Here is a 17,015-nt window from a genome sequence, read left to right on the forward strand (position 1 = left end):
GTGCCTTCTGGTCCTGAGTTCCTCGTGCAGGTAAGCTTTTGGTCAGCTCACCTCCCCTGAATCCTGGACATAGATACTGCTCAGTCTCAAAGTGCTTTTCCCCCTGCACAAGCTCTGGAGGAATGGGGTTTTAAGTGATCAGCTTCTCTCACCTGAGCTTACATGGTCAACATTGCAACCAGCAGACTTGTTAGGTTTTTGTTAGACATCAGTTCGTGGCAGAGCTGAACTAAATATTTCTTCTGTTATCTTTAATATTCTTCCACTTTTCCTTCTGTCTTGTAACTTGCCTTGCCACAGCATACTAGAAATTCTTTTAATGGAATTCAGCTTGGCAGGCAACTGCTGAAAGACCAGATAGAGAAGACCGCCAATTTCAGCCCCAGCTGCCCAAAGGGCTGCTGACCCTGACAAGGGGCTAGGCAGTGGCAGCATTTCTAAATGCACTTCTGAAAGGGTGACGACCAGCACAGGAGGCCAGCTCAGCTTCCTTTTCAAGTGCACATTCATTCCTACTCAGGAAGCATAGTGCCTCCTCTGATTCTCTTTACCATAAGTAGTGAGTGAGCTCTTTGGAAATGTGCTTCTCGGTATAGAAAAGTGTTACCTTGGCAACAGCAAGCCTACTTCATTACCAGATGGCATTAGCTTTTATTTGTGGTATCCCACAGCAGTTGCCAAGAACCAACCTGTAGCCCCTGTCAGTGGGCGTTTTGCTTCTGACTGTGACCAGCATTGGCTAGTTTGTGGAAAGATGTCCATTGGCCTGTATGTGATGCGTTGCCATATCAGTCAATCAGAAGTCCAAGGTCACTACAACCTGGTGCATCCCGATACATTAGAAACCGGCACATTCCAGATACATGAGAATCTGAATCACTGTAGTATGATGTTAGGGCTGGACGGAACTTTAGAGAACATGTATTAACCTCCTTCTTGATGGCAGGGCTGGAAGGGCTCGGTGTTACCCTTTCTACTACACCAAACTCTGAAGAAAAAGGAGAGCTAACAGCTGTTGAGCTTTGTTGTGTGCCACACTGCTAGCCACTAGTTTTATGTGGATCATCCCCTAAAATTTCCTGAACAGGGCCCTCCACATTTCTAAGCCGAGTAAACAGGCACGAGCAGTTTTCTGAGTTGTCCTGGGTCACACTACCTGGAAGTGACATGGTTAGGACTGAAGCCCAGTGCAAGAGTTCAAGCACTTTTCCTTTACACTGGATGGCCACCACTGGGATTGGTGAGGTCAGGCGAGGTCAGGCACATGGCACCTAAAGTGCTCCTAACGTGCCTGACTCTTTGTGCTGAGCAGTCACTCATCAGACCCCACAGTTTTATTCATCCTTCAGGGCCCAGCACAACTGTCATCCACTCTGAGCAGCTTGTCTTAACCTAGGATATGACAACAGGAGGCAAGATTAACGTAAGTGGCAAGTTCACCAACCTTGAGTCCACAGTGTTTCAGGTTCCAGCTTTGATGTTAACTGGCTTCAAATCATTTCACCACAGCAAAGTCCGAACAAGGGTTTGGGCCAAATAACAATAGCTGCCACTAAGAACTTAGCCTGTACCAGGCCCCCCATGCCATCTCCCATGTTGATGCGTTGTCCCATTGGCTCCTTACCGTCATTCTGAGGTGGGGGGTCATTCTCTCCATTCAGATGGGAGGATGCTGATGTTCAGAGAAGGCAGATAAGTGGGCCAAGCTTTCCAGTAGCAGAGCCAAGACCTGAGTCCAAAGCCCTAAAATGTTAGGCTTCAAAATACGTGTATTAGGACCGTGTTAAAAATTCAGAAAGCCCCGTATCTATACCTGTTCAACTTAGATGAGCTCCAGGATCCTTTCTGGCTCTGTAAAAAAATAAGAATTGACAAACTTCATAGAGCTTTATTAATTTAAAATATACTAAAAGTAAGTCAGCACAAGACTTCACAACACTGTCCATAAACCACTACAGCTCTGGAAGCAGTCTTGCCAAAGAAAATCAAACCGGAATCTCACCTAATTACCAATTTGCAGAAAGTATAGAGTAAGGAAGGACATGTTAAAGTATACCATGGGGATACCATCAGCAAATCCAGACCATGGGAAACTCCACAGCAAATAACCCAGTTTCTTCAACAAATAAGATGGGGGAGAGGGTTGAGAGGGAGCTACCTGGAGTTTGGGAGAGACCTATGAGTCGTGTCTATCAGTCAGATTGTGTGGACCATATTTGGCTCCTGATACAAGCAAATTTTATAAAGCATTTATGAGACTATTGGGAATTTGAATACTGACTGAACTGGATGTTCGAAGATGTTAGAGAATTATTGTTTTAGATGTAGGATGGTGTCAGAATTACGCTTTTTTGCTTTCAGAGTCCTTTCTTTTAGATATATGTACTGAAATATTTACAGATGAAATGATGTCATGGCCGTTATTGGTTTCAGAATAACACAGGGAGGGGAAAAAGGAAGTGGAGATGGGTAACATAAGATTGGCCATGAGTTGGTCATCGTTGAAGGTGGGATGGACTTATGGGGCTTCTTTATCCTCTTTAATTTACTTTTGTATGTTTTTAAATCTTCCATAATAAAGGTTTTTAAAAATCAAACTGGTATTTCAGGGGGAGGATTACTAGATTTTATGTCGTTTTGATTTTATAGCTCCCATTGCTGACAAGAGCAAAGTGAAATAGGTGTGTTCATACCTTTCTGGTTGGCATAACCCTTGTGGTTAGCAGCTAGGTGGATTGTATCAAAAGCCTTAAGATATTAGTACTGTTGCCCCAGTAATTACAATTCTGCTAATCTATCCTAAGGAAATAATCCCAAATGTAGTGAAAATTTTATGAATAAAAGTGCACATTGCAGCCATATTTCTATGAGGGGAATCCTGGAAACAACTTAACTGTCCAACAATAGGAGAATGGTTCAAGGAACTACAGTATATCCATTCAATAGAATGCCACGCCGCATCTAACACTGTTTCGTAAGACTGCATGGCATTGTGGAACAATGCTTGTCATCATTTTAAGTAAAATTTGATTTGAAATTTTATATATATATAGCTTCTATTACAGCCTTGTTAAAAATTCAAAAGCCATAAATCTTTGGTAATAAGATTAAAAGAAAGTACCCCAAATGTTATGGTGATTATCTTTGTATGGGAAGATTGAACAATTACCTTCTTTTTTCTCTAATTTTAGATTTTTCCATAATAAACATTTATTTTTTAACTTCTTTAGTATCAACTTTAAAATACCAAAATTAACTTTTAAAACAAAAAACTTTTAAATATAAAAGTTCTGGTGTTTTCAGTGTGTTTTTCTGAAATCCATCTTGTCTATGGCCATACCACCCTGAACCTGCCCAATCTCGTCTGAACTCCATTTTAAGAAACTTAAGAAATTACTAAGGCAATGTTTCAGTTAATTAAAGGCAGCTAGATTTTGATGATTCGAGGCAACAATTGCATAGTTATCTATACTTATCAGCAAAGAGAGTTAACATGTGCAGTTGAAAATGGTGGCCCTTTTGGAGGAGGTGTGTGAGAAGCTATTGATTTCAGTACATGTGATTAAAAAAACTGTAATTCGATTGCTCTCCTTCCCTCCCTCCCTTCCTTCCAATAGGCTACTTGTTGACAAAACACAGAGTTTCTGATCCTACTTTTGTGGTTTACTGGCCTCCTTAAATAGTGATTTTCAGTTACACAAAAAATGACCCCCCTTGAATGTTACTTGGTGTGACAATATTTTAAAATACTGTACAGAAATAAGGTGTTTTTACTAGTATTCCTTTAAATGTAAATAAACGTATCATATCTTTTTCTTACTCTGTTTATATTCTTTACCATTTTACATACACAAAAATAGTGACATCAACCCAGCACTTAAAATTATTGAAAGAACCACATGTTGGGGGTGTTCACTGATCCCCAGCACTAATCAAGGAAAGAGAAAGGTTGTTGTTGGAAAAATGAGCTGAAAACTGCAAGGGATGGGGAAATAAGAAAGGATGGTGGAAGGTAGCATCCCAGAAACTGACGGTGGGATGGGAAGGACCAGGATTGCCACTGGGGGCTGAGGCTCTTGTCTCATGCAGACTAGCAGGGCTTTCTTTCAGCTAATTCTGTGATGTCAGGCCCCATCGGAACAACCCAGATCATGGGTGGGTCCTGGGCAGGTTGTGCCTCAAGTGTCTCATCTATGAAATGAAAGGAAAAGGCTTAGCAAAGTATCAGAAGAGTTAGAGGAGCCCTTTGTCTTAGCTCATTTAGTGTTGCTATGACAGAATACCTGAGGCTGAGTAATTCATAAAGAAAAGAGGCTTATTTAGTTCACAGTTCTGTGGGTTGGGAAGTACAAGAAGCATGGTGCTGGCACCTACTTGGCTTCTGGTGAGAGCTTTCGTGCTGTACTGCGTCACAACATGGTAGAAGATCAACAGGGAAATGGACGTGTGTGAAGAGCAAAGCCCAAGGGGCATCCTGGCCTTATAACAACCCACTATCCAGGAACCTGGCCCATTCCCTCCAGAACTGATCCAGTCTCGCCAGAGAACTCACTAGCTGGACAGGGGCACCAAGCCATTCGTGAGAGATCTACCCTCATGGCCCAAACACCTCCCACCAGGCCCTACCTCCTAACACCACCACATTGGGGGGCAAATTTCAACATGAGTTTTGATGGGGACAAACCCTATCCAAACCATAGCACCCCTAAAAGAAAGGAAGGTGTTGTTTCTATTCTTGGTGCTGAGCCTATTCCAGCAAGCACAGCAGGTTCCTTTTTCCCTGGCATATATGAAACTGCACTTTTTTTTAGGTTTTTTTTTAATCCATAATACATGCTTAAGTTCTAAGAGAGTAAAAGCACTTAAATGTATTTCCAAGATCATGTTTCTTTTTTGGAGGTAAAATTCAGCTACTTTCCTTTTACCCCCAGACTTCATTTGGTATTGTTTCTCCACAGTTTATCAGCTATTATAAATAGATCGTTCAACCAAGGGGCATTTGGTGCCTGCCTTCACTCTCTATAGTGTACTCTCTGCATACTCCGTAGGTTTACAGAGGGCCATGACATCATATGAAAGTTAATGTGCTCACTAAATCCGAGAATGCCAGAATTATAGGATCCTAGCCTTTGAAGAAAATAATCTTAAGATGGGGGTTACTTTATCCAGTAAATAGTAAACATATGAAACTTATCCTGAGAGTTTATAAGCCCAAAATATAGATAAATTCAGGGTAGTTAGATGAGCTGGGGCCCGCAACATCTTTAAGTTATTATAGAAGAACTTGCTGCGGTTTAGAGTTTGCCCTCCAATGTACAGGGGCAAGCACTGTGACTTCCCTCAGAATGTCCTCTGTGCATTTTTCAGAAACAGGATAAGTAGGTGATAGTTTCTTCTTATAGCCCTGCCCAACTTTGTGTGATTTGCATGTTCAAGTGTAAGCTTTCATGTTTGTATGCACTTGTTTTGACAGGTGACCTTGGGCAAGGTTTTGAAAGTGATCGTCGTCATGCGGAGCCTGTTCATTGATCGAACAATAGTAAAAGGGTATAATGAAAATGTCTACACAGAAGATGGCAAGGTAAGCATTCTGGAGTCTTATTTTTCCCTTTGTTTTCTGTATCCCAGAGCAAATGTTGTAGAGTCCCGGATGAACGACATTAAAAACTAGCAATCATAGCTGAAATGATCAACAAAACGTAGATTTGTCAGTGTGAAGATGAACACTTTACAAAAAAACGTTTCATTCTCTGTGCTTGCATTTTTCATCAAGCCTCTGCTTTTTCCTCTAAGCCTGATGCTTTAGTTGAATTTCTAATTTATCACCTTAGACCCCAGTTGCCTCATTAAACGTGTCTTCTGAGGAAATGGATTTTTTTTTCCAAGTCAAGCAGCTCATCAATAGCCCAGGGTTCAGCGTTTTGCTTTTCCTAGAACCATGAGGAAAATTCGAGTTAGTCTGACACCACCTGATGACACTCTTTTTCCATGAAACTAACAAGTAGCCCTCAGGAATTTGCTTGTACACAGCAGCACATACTGAATACTGCTGCTGAAAGAAGACAAGTTATTTCCATGGGTGGTATGTTTCATGGAAAGTTCACCCGTGTGAACCCCTAATTCTTTTGACTGCACACTCTCCATATGGCTCTACGGAGCGTTAGAGGATGCTAATAGGAGCTGACAGCCTTCATTTGTGTTTGCCTCCAGAGTGTGATGAGCACCCGGCCCAAGACACACACCCTGACTCTCCCAGGCACTCCCTAGCACTGAGCCCTGGTGCCCCCTTCCCCATCAGGAGCCTTCCCTCCCTTCAGGAATCTCTTTAAAAGTTTGTTTGTACTAGCACTCACCACCCAACAACCACTTTATAATGAGAATAGAATATTCAAAAAAAGGTGATAAATGTGGCTTAGCACATAACAGTGTGTTGTATAAGAAATGTGGCCCATGATGTAACGAGATTTTGTTTTGAACAAGTAACCCGTCATTTCCACATTCCACATGAGTGTTGTCATGTGGGAAGCTACTCTTCCTCCAAGGACTGTGCCAGCTTCTTGTAAGTCTCCCCATTGAGAGCCAATCGTTCATTGAGGGGAAGTTTCCTTTTTTTTTTTGGTTTGGGAAAACCAAATGTCTTTGGAGCAAGTATGTAGAGTGGGTAATCCCGTGAGCTCGGTGGCTTCGGAGGGGCTTCCACACTGTCAGCAGCAGAAGCAGCACTTGGGCAGTGTGTACCCTCAGAGACATTTACGCAGCGGTGGTTACAGATGCCATTTTTGTTGGGTTTTTTCAATGTTGACAACCTTACAGCCATACTTGGTATGAAACTCGGCCTTGCTCGCCAGGGACTTACAAGTGAATTGGAAAGATAAAGAACATAAAAAGCTGACCGGGCGTGGTGGCTCACGCCTGTAATCCTAGCACTCTGGGAGGCCAAAGCTGGTGGATCGCTCAAGGTCAGGAGTTCGAGACCAGCCCGAGCAAGAGTGAGACCTCGTCTCTACTAAAAATAGAAAGAAATTAGCCAAACAATTAAAAATAGAAAAAAGTTAGCCAAGCGTGGTGGCACATGCCTGTAGTCCCAGCTACTTGGGAGGCAGAGGCAGGAGGATTGCTTGAGCCCAGGAGTTTGAGGTTGCTGTGAACTAGGATGACGCCACGGCACTCTAGCCTGGGCAACAGAGTGAGACTCTGTCTCAAAAAAAAAAAAAGAGAACATAAAAAGCTAAGTAGTAATCAGGACCATGCTGCTAGAATTACCAAACTCAGGGTGGCAAATGAAGCATAATCTGCATTTAGATTATAAGGAGTGGAGATTTTATCTACTTTGCATGATACCTTTAACATTCTGTTTATTTAATTGCCCCATACTGAAAGTGTCCAAAATAATACACATAAAGCACTTTGCTACCTAGTAAATACTCGCTAAATGGTGAGTATTATTTCTATTCTGCACTTATAACAGGGACTTGGAGAATAGTCTCATGTGTATAGTAATTCTAAAACTTCTCTGGTGACACCTTCTTTCCCCCTTCCCCCAACTTCCTGGCTTCCCAGGGTTTTCTTCTCCCTCTGCCCGTTCCCCTTGGCCACTCTCACCCATGTCACCCAACCGTGATTTGTTTCTAGATCAGACTTCTCCTTCCCAGATATCCCGCAAGTTCAGCCCATGCGAAACTAAACTCATCTTTCTCCCTAAACTCATTTTCCCTCTTCTCTTCCTTATCTTGGTTAACAGTACCACCACTTAATTGCTCAAACCTTTCTTCCCTTCATCCCCCATATCTAGCCTGTCAGTGGGTGCTGGCAGTTCTCCCTCTTAAATATTTCTCACACTGGCCCCTGCTGTCCACCCCCACTCCGCGGGCTCTCATTATCTCTGAACTGAAGAACTGCGCAAGCGCCTCACTTTGAGTCTCCAGCTCTGCTTCCCTCCACAGTCTGTCCTTCACTTGGCTTCCAGAGCTGTCTTCCTAAAATACACGTGCAAGTGTATGATTCTCTTGCTTTTCACTATCTCCCCATTGCCCAAAGCAGCCCTCCCCCAGGTAGGAAAGTAAGATATAAATAGACATTAGGCACAAAGCAGTTCGTGATCAAACAAGTTGGAGAAACTCTGGGTTATAGAAAGTTCAGTGGGTTTCTTTACTCTAGTTTGCTTTGTGCTTTTGAATCTTTGAAGAGGAATATATAGTAGGCAGTATTTTCCTAACTTATTTGGCCACCAATTTCTTTCTTTTTTTTCTTTATTCTTGGAGCATTTTGTGACATTGGTATTTCACAGACACTTCTGAAAACTCTGGCTTACAGAATAAAATACAGAATCCTCTGCAAGGCATATAAATGCCTAATGATTGGGCCCCACCTTCCTTTCTGACCTCATCTGCCATCATTCTCATACACATCTTGTCTTACTTTCCAGCCTGTGGCTCCCAGGACATGCCAGACTCTCACACATTTGCACATTCTGTGCCCTTTGCTGTGGGCCAGTTACCCCTCCTAGTCCACCTGGCAAACTTTTGCTCTTCCCTTTATACTAGCATAATGCCATCTTTCTTCCCATCCTGTCCCATCTTCCAATGGCCTCCTGTAGGAGCACTGTGCTAGTGAGCATGGGCTCTGGAGGTGGCATACCCAGGTTTCGTTATTGCTACTCACATAGAATTTTGAACAGTCTTTTGCTAGTACTAGTATTAATACATCATGACTATTGGTTTACATGTCTATCTTGCAATTAATACAAATACTAACAATATTAGCATGTTTTGGTCTGGTAAGCATTGCACGAAGCAAACTTAGCTTTAGTGGTTATCAAATTCTCCTAACAGTATCATGACATAGTACTGCCATTAGACTCATTTTTTACCTAAGGAAACTGAGACCTAGAGTGGTAAAGTAACTTGCCCACAGCCATACAGAGCCAGGTCTCACACCTGCATCAAGCAGGAGCTTTTTGAGGGCGCAAGCTCAACCTGACTCTTTGTCCCTGGGGTATGCCTCAGTGCCTAGAAGACAGTAGAGGCCCAGTCATATATGGGAGGGGTAATGAAGGCATGCTTGGGATGTGAAAGTGTTTTAGTGGAATGGAAAAGTAGAGAATCAAAAATGAGAAACAGGAACTAAAAGAAGCAACAGGAGTTGAAGTCATGAGTAAGTCAGAGGATAGAGGAGACACACATGTTCTGACGAGAGATCAGCCTGGTTTTTCTGTTCATCAGGAAAAAAATGGGTGTGTGTATAGGTACCTGAACTCAGCTGTGGTTGACATCAGAAATGTAGTGGGACAGGAAGCCTCAGGCCTCCTTTTACAACTGCATACAGTGGAGCAGTAAGCAGAGACCCTAAAACTGGAAATAGCAAGATGTGAGGAAGAGGCCCCTCTGTTAAAGGGTGCATTGACTACATTTTGTAGAGAAGCTCTCAAATGACTGTTCTGCCCAGAAGCTAATCCTAACCAATTTGATTAGCCCCTTCTTTTTTTCAGAGCACTTTGCAAATGATAAAAATAAAACCGTGCAGACATTATTAGTGTTCTATTTTGAGTACTGACACTGGTATGTATGTACTTATATGTATTTATATGCATACAAGCATTAGTACAATTAATGTGTAGAAATGTCTGGCACATCCCAAATAAAATGGAATGTTTGGAAGGAGCCATTGGAGCTTGAGGTGTGGTCTGCAAGAACAAATTATTGATTGCAATTTTGCTGTTCCAAAGACGAAGGCCTGCATTTGCTGAGTTGGTGCCTGAGTGGTTGCAGGGGAGTGTTTTGCTGCAGTCTCCTGGAGCACAGCCACCAATGCACGGGGCGTGGCTGGGAAAGCCTCCTATGGGCTTAACTTCTGCTTATGCAGTTGTCCGTGTCCTCTAAGCCCAAAGCAACCAGCACATTCTAAAAGGTTTAATTACCCCTGTTGCTACAGTAGTGGCCCAGCACCACCCCCAGTTTCCAGATCCGGCAGGTTTTTCCCCCATCAGAATCCATCCTAGCAAGGCTACTGCTTTATACTTTGCAGTAACAACCACCACCGCTACCCTAGTGTCCTGTCTCTTTACCTATGGTGCATATTTTCGATACCAAGCACCAGTAGCCTGATTCCTCTAATAAAAAATAAAAATGCTTTTAAAACTTACTGACTGCTATTCATTGTAATCGGGGAGTAGCAAGAGCCATGACTCAGCATGTTAAAAGGCAAAACTTAAGATGAGTACCTGGCCATTGTCCTGATTTTATACTAGTCAGACTTAACTAAAAAAATACAAGTGTCTCGGTTGAATTTATCTTATTAGGGGATTTAGGTTATGTTAATGCTATAGCTTCATTAATTACCCCATATCAATAAAAAAGGCAGCTTTTAGCCTCTGAGCGCAAGAGAGGAAAAGAAATGGTGGTATCAAAGGAATCCTTCAAAGACAGCCAGAGCTGTCTCCAGGGTAATTTCTGATCCCTGCATTCTTCCCACTTCAAAGTTGGATATGTGTGTGTGTGTTGGGTCGAGGGGGTTGGGGGAAGTTTGAATCTGATTTCTCTAATAAGTGTTGGCATCAGCCCCATTTGATATTAGATGCAGGGAACATTTTGATTTGTTATAGCCTTTGAAATTGTTCAGACGACCTTCAGAAAAATGGCCTCTTGTTACTTCTAGGGGGAAGGGTGAAAGCCAGGGAAAGGGGAATCCAGTTTAATTCATATGCAGAGGATGCCCTGAAATTGTGCTTTCAGCAGTTTTTTAGTAACAAATGCATGTCCTGATTGAAAGTGAAAAGTTGAAGAATAATAGACCTATAACGCTGTTCTTAGGTGAGACTTGCTCACTCTTTATTCTCTGGGAAGGGTGGGAGGCTTAAGATGACCGCATAGAAGTTTATGGTTTTGAAAGCTTGGGCAACCATGGACAAATCCATCACCTTCGCTGGTTTGTAGTAGTCTACCCAAACTAACATGTCTATCACCTGTTGACCTTGCAAGATGAAGCTACTAAATAAAAGCTTTAAAATTTGAAACTCTCGTGCAGCTTATGAGTTTTATTTGAAAGTGTCTGTTCATTTTAGATAATTTAAAATTGATTGTACTGTTTTTTGAAATGAAGTAGAGAATTGATAACTTTCTGATAAGCTGCCACAATTTTCACTTGCTGGTGAATGAATTTTAGCAGTGATTGTCACAGCAGTAGGCCTTAAACAGAACTGTGTGAGAGCCCCCCCACGCCCAGAAGAACTGTGCAGGCGAAGGCTTAGGGGACACTCAGAGTGAGTGCTCCACTGAAGGCCAGCTGAAAGGCAGGGTGGGAGCTGGGGCTCTGGACACAGACCTAGTTTCAGATTCACCACAAATTAACTACGTGACGTTGGACAAGTTGTTTAACTTTTCTGAGCCTTGGTGTCCTCATCTGTGAAGCAGAAATTATTTTATCCTCGTGCTATTGCTGAGAGGATTTTAAAAGATAATTTAATATAACTTGGATAAGTGCAGGCCAAATGCATCATCACCAGTAAATGGTATCTGCCCTCACTGGTTGTGACGGGAGGTCATGGTGGTGGTCAGCATCACAGTCAGAATTACCATGCCTGCTGATGTTGACATTCAGATTATTTTCAGTGAATAAATTTGGTTTGTCACAACTTTCACTAGTTCTTCTTGTGCATCGAGAGGTCTTTTGACATCTTGGTGTTTTTCGTGAGAGCCGATGGACGATGTGTCTATGCTAAAGCAGTTGGTCATCTGTAGGGTTTGTTTTCATTACACTTGAGAATAGACCACATTTCTGCCCCTAAAATACTTACTGCAATCCCCGGAATCAGGAAGCTTCTGCTAAGACTGCAGATTCAGCCACCAGTTACCACAGGTTGACTTTTCCATTTTCAGATCTTTCTAATGCTTGCCCAGAATACTGAGGGGATGCTTCACTTTCTTTTTTCTGACACTGTAATTCAGAATAATTTCTTGTTCATCAGGCTTAAGGTTTGCAGTTTACAGAATGCTCTTTTTCTTTTGAATATTGCAGCCAGCAAAAAAATTGATAGCCATGCCTGCCTTTGCCGTGAACAAACTGAAGCTAATAAATACTCATTGAGATCGGTCCTGGCTCCCTGAGATGAATTTCTGAAATCTTCCTGGCCCTAAGGAGAGGCAGGTCATTGATTCCAGAATGCTCATTTAAATGGCTTTCTTTGGCATAAATCTAGCAGAAAATCAAGTACAAACCACCTGCTGTTTGTTCCCAGCAAAAGAGGAGCCCATTGTTTTTGGATCCCTTTCTTACCATGTGCACCAGGTAAATAGACCATATTATCTAAGGTCCTTCTGTCCCAGATGGTAGGAACTGTTCTCTAGGGTCCTGAATAATATATTTAAACCTCCTTTCAAAAAGGAGCAACATCCTCACTTTGAATAAGTGTGGTGGTTTTGAGAATCCACAATAAGGCTGGAGAGTCAACCTTTTAATTAAACCTATGCATATTTCTCCCTAGTTCTTTTTATTATTATTATTAAAACATTTCACAGACCCTGGAGGTTTTTCAAAATAATTTTCTCTTTTAAATAAAAACTATAACTTTTTAGTCTACACAGATTCTTTTTCCTTTTCTGTTTTTTCGTGACTCTGTGTTTATGTCTTGGTCTGCTTATGTATGATGTGAGCAGGCAGGAAGGATAAACAGTGGAGAACTTCAGAAGAAACAGCTGTGGGCTTAAAATGGAAGGAGAACTATATTAGTTCCAAGTTCAGACATTGATGTTACTCTTCCTCGAATTGAGATTGAGAATCTTTGGTGTCACCCTGTCATCTTGGCAGTGATTTGGGTACAACTAAAAGATGCAAAAAGTCATTCTTATTCATCCTGCAATCCCTGAATAATCTTAAAATGCTGCATTTGTTAAGCCCTGGTCTAAACTGCTGCACGGAGAAAGTAAGATGAACCTGATTTATCCTCCCAAATATGACCAGCTGCCCAACAGTACTTTTCTTCAACAGAATTGATAGGGTAGGGAATTAATTTCATATGTTTCTTTGGAGGTTTCCTTCAGAGTTACCTGGAGGTGGGTAACATGTCACTTTCCCCCCTGCAAATTGTTAACCTGTCAAATTAAAATTCTAATGCCTGAAGATTTTTCAGATTCTTACTTCCATCCAGTGGTTTAAGTCTGGGGGTGACACCGCCTTTCTGAAGGGCCGTTTAGCCAGAGCGGAAGGCGGGGGTTCCTTTAGGGGCTTTTGTGGAAATCCAGGAAGAAGACGGTGCAAGCAGTGGGGATAGGGAGAAGTGGGTGGACTGGAGGTATGTTTCCAGGTTGGGTGAATGAATGTTTGGTCAGTGAAATCTCTCCCGTTACCGATCCTGGAGCTGGATTAACTAAACCTCCACCCTCTCCAGCAGGAGCCCTGCAGAGGCCCAGAGCGGCCTCAGCATCATCTTAACCTCCTCTACTGTCCTTAAAGTTTTCAGAGACGGTGAAATTTATATGAAACTAATTGTGAACAGGAAGAAGCCAGGAGAACTGAATGTATGCCGGTTCACAGCCCAACTTTTAATTTCCAAGCACTGTTTTCAGAAAGCCAAATGTCGGTGTTTTCCTCAGAATAGAAACAGAGCTCTGAAGTGTCCCAGGTCAAAGCAGTGCTTCACGTCCTGTCTTCTCAAAGGAGTCTTCCTATCCAATTGCTTCTCATGCTTCTGGTGCTCAAAAATCAATAATACAACATACCGGCTTAAACAGCTATGTCTCAGGTTTCTACCTTGACCACCGGTTAACCCCAGAGGCAGGTTCCAAGAGGCCTGTTGACCAGGTGTTTCAATTTACTCAGCTCTTGAACTCGTATAGTAAAGTTGACTCTTTTGCACCTATGGAACATACTGATGGCTTCCTCACTTAATCACTATGCTTGAGCTGTCTCCCATCACTGTACTGGGGGTAATTCTATTTTTGCCATACTCAGTTTGTTCTAAACTCTTGAAACAGAAGGCATTAATTTGGTTTATCATGCAAGCCAGTGAAAACCAAAAAGGTACCCTGTGTGTGACCAAGTGTGGCCAGAGGAGGACTGGACTGGGTTTACTCTGAGCTTTACCCACATTTTATCTTGGACCTCTACTGTCCTCATTTGTTAAGTTGGGCTGCCCTAGATTAGGAGTTCCTGACCAACCAGGCATCCCAGTTAACCTGGGAGCACTGCTAAAAACAGACAAAGAAAGGAACAGACTCTTAGGCTCGCTCCAGACCTACTAATTCAGACACTCCACAGGAGGGACCAAGGAATCTGTATATTAAAAATCAAAAAATTCCCCCTAGGGGCTTCTGATGCCCAGCCAGGTTTAAACACCACCAGGTGAGACCATCCATGAGATGCCAGATAACCTTGGCCTGATGAAGGGCTCTGAACCCTTGTCTCATTGTCTGGAATGTAGGTGGCCGATGGGGCCAGCCGCACGGGCTCGATCTGGGATTCCACGGAGAGCGCATGGAGGGGCGAGTGTGGTGCCCGGCATGGAGCAGGTGCTCAGCAGCAAAGACCTGCTGGTGCCTACGATGTGCTAGGCCCCATCTCAGGACCTGGGGAGGCAGTGCGGAGCAAGACAAGCCTGCTGCCCTCAACAAGCTTACATTCCCATGGGCAAGTCAGACAGTAAGCAAGTAAACAAATAATAGAGCTTCAGGCAGTTTTAAGTGTTAGAAAAATTAAGTTTTGAAAGGGTAAAGAGAATCAAGATAACAAGTACTGGGAAGAATATTTTGATAGGGTAACTGGAAAATGCCTCTCTGATGAGGTGACATTTGAGCTAAAGGAAGTACAAAAAGAGCCACATGAGGGCTGTGGGGAAAACAGTCCAGGCAAAGAGCACAGCCAGTGCAAAGGTCCTGAGGCAGGACCTTTGTTGGCATGTCGTGTAATGCGAGAGAGCTGTGGCAGGAGTCGAGGTTAGGGAAGTGAGCAAGGGGCTCTGCTCGTGTGAGCCTTGGAAGCAACAAGTGCCTCAGGTTGACTTCCCTGCATTTCTTCACTTAGTTTTCTTAAATCACCTGCGGACTGCTAAAGAGGAAACTGAAGTAGGACGTTTAAGATCCTTTTCAACACTAAGTTTCTATTATTCTATAACCAGGATTTTTTTTTTCAAGTTTAATAAAGATAACAGCAGTTACAATCTCATTTCTTGGGGTCCCAAATCCTAATACTGATGCTGATGATTTTTATCTCTTGTCCCCCCAGCTTGATATATGGTCCAAATCCAACTATCAAGTATTCCAGAAGGTAAGTTTTACTTTTTGCTTCTTACTCAAGAGGCATTAGGAAAACACGATCAGAGGCTTTTTTTAAAAGTGAAAAAGCCAGACATAAAAGGCTGCTCACTGTCTGATTCCATTTATATGACATTCCGGAAAAAACAAAACCTTAGGGACAGAAATCAGATTGGTGGGAACACGAGGGAACTTGGGGCAATGGAAATATTCTGTGTCTTAATTGTAGTAATTACACAACTGTACACATACGTCCAAACTCAGAACTATATTACTACAAAAGGGTAAGTTTTACTGTATGTAAATTATGTCTTAAAAAGTCAGAGGCTTTGAGTTGTTCCAAGCTCAACCCCACTTTGAAACTCAGGTTCCCCGAGCCCTAGTGGTCCATGCAGGTGCCTGGGCTGAGGGAGGCAGGCCGACCCTGCCCCCACTTTATGCTCTGGATCTTTTCCAGTTACTGGGCTTCCTTATGAAACACTGGTGTGGGAAATGTTAGAAAAAGAGAAAGTGACTAAAGAAAATCCATTTCCCCAGTTCCCAGTGGTAAAGGGTCCCTTCCCTGGACCAACTCAATCCCTAAGGCTTAAGAGGATTCCCCCCAACCCCGAAACCCCACAGCACTCAGGGCCGACTCCCTGCAAGGCAACAGCCAGTTTCTTCCATCCTCATCCGTCTTCCGTCTCTGCTCTCGTCCAGCAGGGCAAGTAGAGAGAGCTGGTCGTCATTCCACTCATTCCCTCATCAAGTTCAACAATAGGTATCTCCCAAGCCCCTTTGCCATGTGCCAGCCACTGTGCTAAGTGCTAGGAATACAGGTGAAAATCAGGCAGACGAGGGACTTAATAAATAATTCCAATTTGTTGACTAGGGGCTGTGACCAAGAACAGAAGGGGGAGCTCCTTCAGACTGGTGTAGTCAGAGGAGGCCTTGGGGGGCACTTGAACTGAGGCAGGCAGTGTGAGGAGCGGCCAGCCGTGTGAAAAGCCGCAGACAGGGATTCCCAGGCAGCGGAAGCAGCAGCCCGGAAACCTTGTGTTGAGGAAGGCTTGGCACAGTCTAAGGACTGATGGGAGCCGGCGTGGTGGAACACCCCGCGGGCAATGAGGGGACGGGCGGAGGTGGAAGGTAGGGCCCAGGTCAGGGCGGTACCTCTGGGCCCTGGTACAGAATTTGGATTTTATTCTCACTTCAGTGAGAAACCACTGAAGAGACTGACACAGAGAAGGGGCGTAATTTTGAGTGCTTGGCCCAAGTTATTCCCATGTTGAGTAATAGGTTGTGTCCAAAGTGTGTGTCCAGGAGGCATAGGGCTTTTTTTTAAATTGAGGTGAAATTCACATAACAGAAAATTAACCATTTTAAAGTGAATAATTCCTTGGCTTTTGGTGCATTCACAGTGTTGTACAACCACTACCTCTGTCGAGTTCCAAAACGTTTCATCACGCCAAAAGGAAATGTCATACCCATTAAGCAGTGAGCAGGGGCTTTTGTATCAGAGGGGCATAATGGACCACCTGCTAATGGTACTTACTGTTATGTCAATTCGTGTTGTCCCCTGGACCCCTTTACAGTGATAAGAGGTAAGCAAAAGGCAGGTGCCTAGGATTAGGGGAGTGGTCCAAGGCTGAAACCTGCACATTTAGGGAGCCTGCATAAGCATTAAAAATCCATGAACTTATCACTACTAAATGTAACGTGCCCTGGTATTTATCCAGCCCTGGACTGGATCCTGAAACAGACAGGGCTTACTAATGGAAAAACTAGTGAAAT

The 17,015-nt window shown here is 43.1% G+C and overlaps 1 protein-coding gene across 1 annotated transcript in view; it reads left to right on the plus strand.

Moving 5' to 3' along the window:
- Positions 1-17,015, plus strand: part of MED27 (mediator complex subunit 27) — a 205,373-nt gene that overhangs the window by 167,777 nt on the left and 20,581 nt on the right. Inside the window, exons 5-6 of the mRNA XM_012639658.1 lie at positions 5,474-5,581; positions 15,214-15,255. Of these exons, the coding sequence (XP_012495112.1) occupies positions 5,474-5,581; positions 15,214-15,255 (150 nt within the window). The remainder of the gene's footprint in view (positions 1-5,473; positions 5,582-15,213; positions 15,256-17,015) is intronic.

The sequence above is a fragment of the Propithecus coquereli genome, unplaced genomic scaffold, assembly GCF_000956105.1.
Source record: "Propithecus coquereli isolate 6110/MARCELLA unplaced genomic scaffold, Pcoq_1.0 Scaffold142, whole genome shotgun sequence".
Lineage (NCBI taxonomy): Eukaryota > Metazoa > Chordata > Mammalia > Primates > Indriidae > Propithecus > Propithecus coquereli.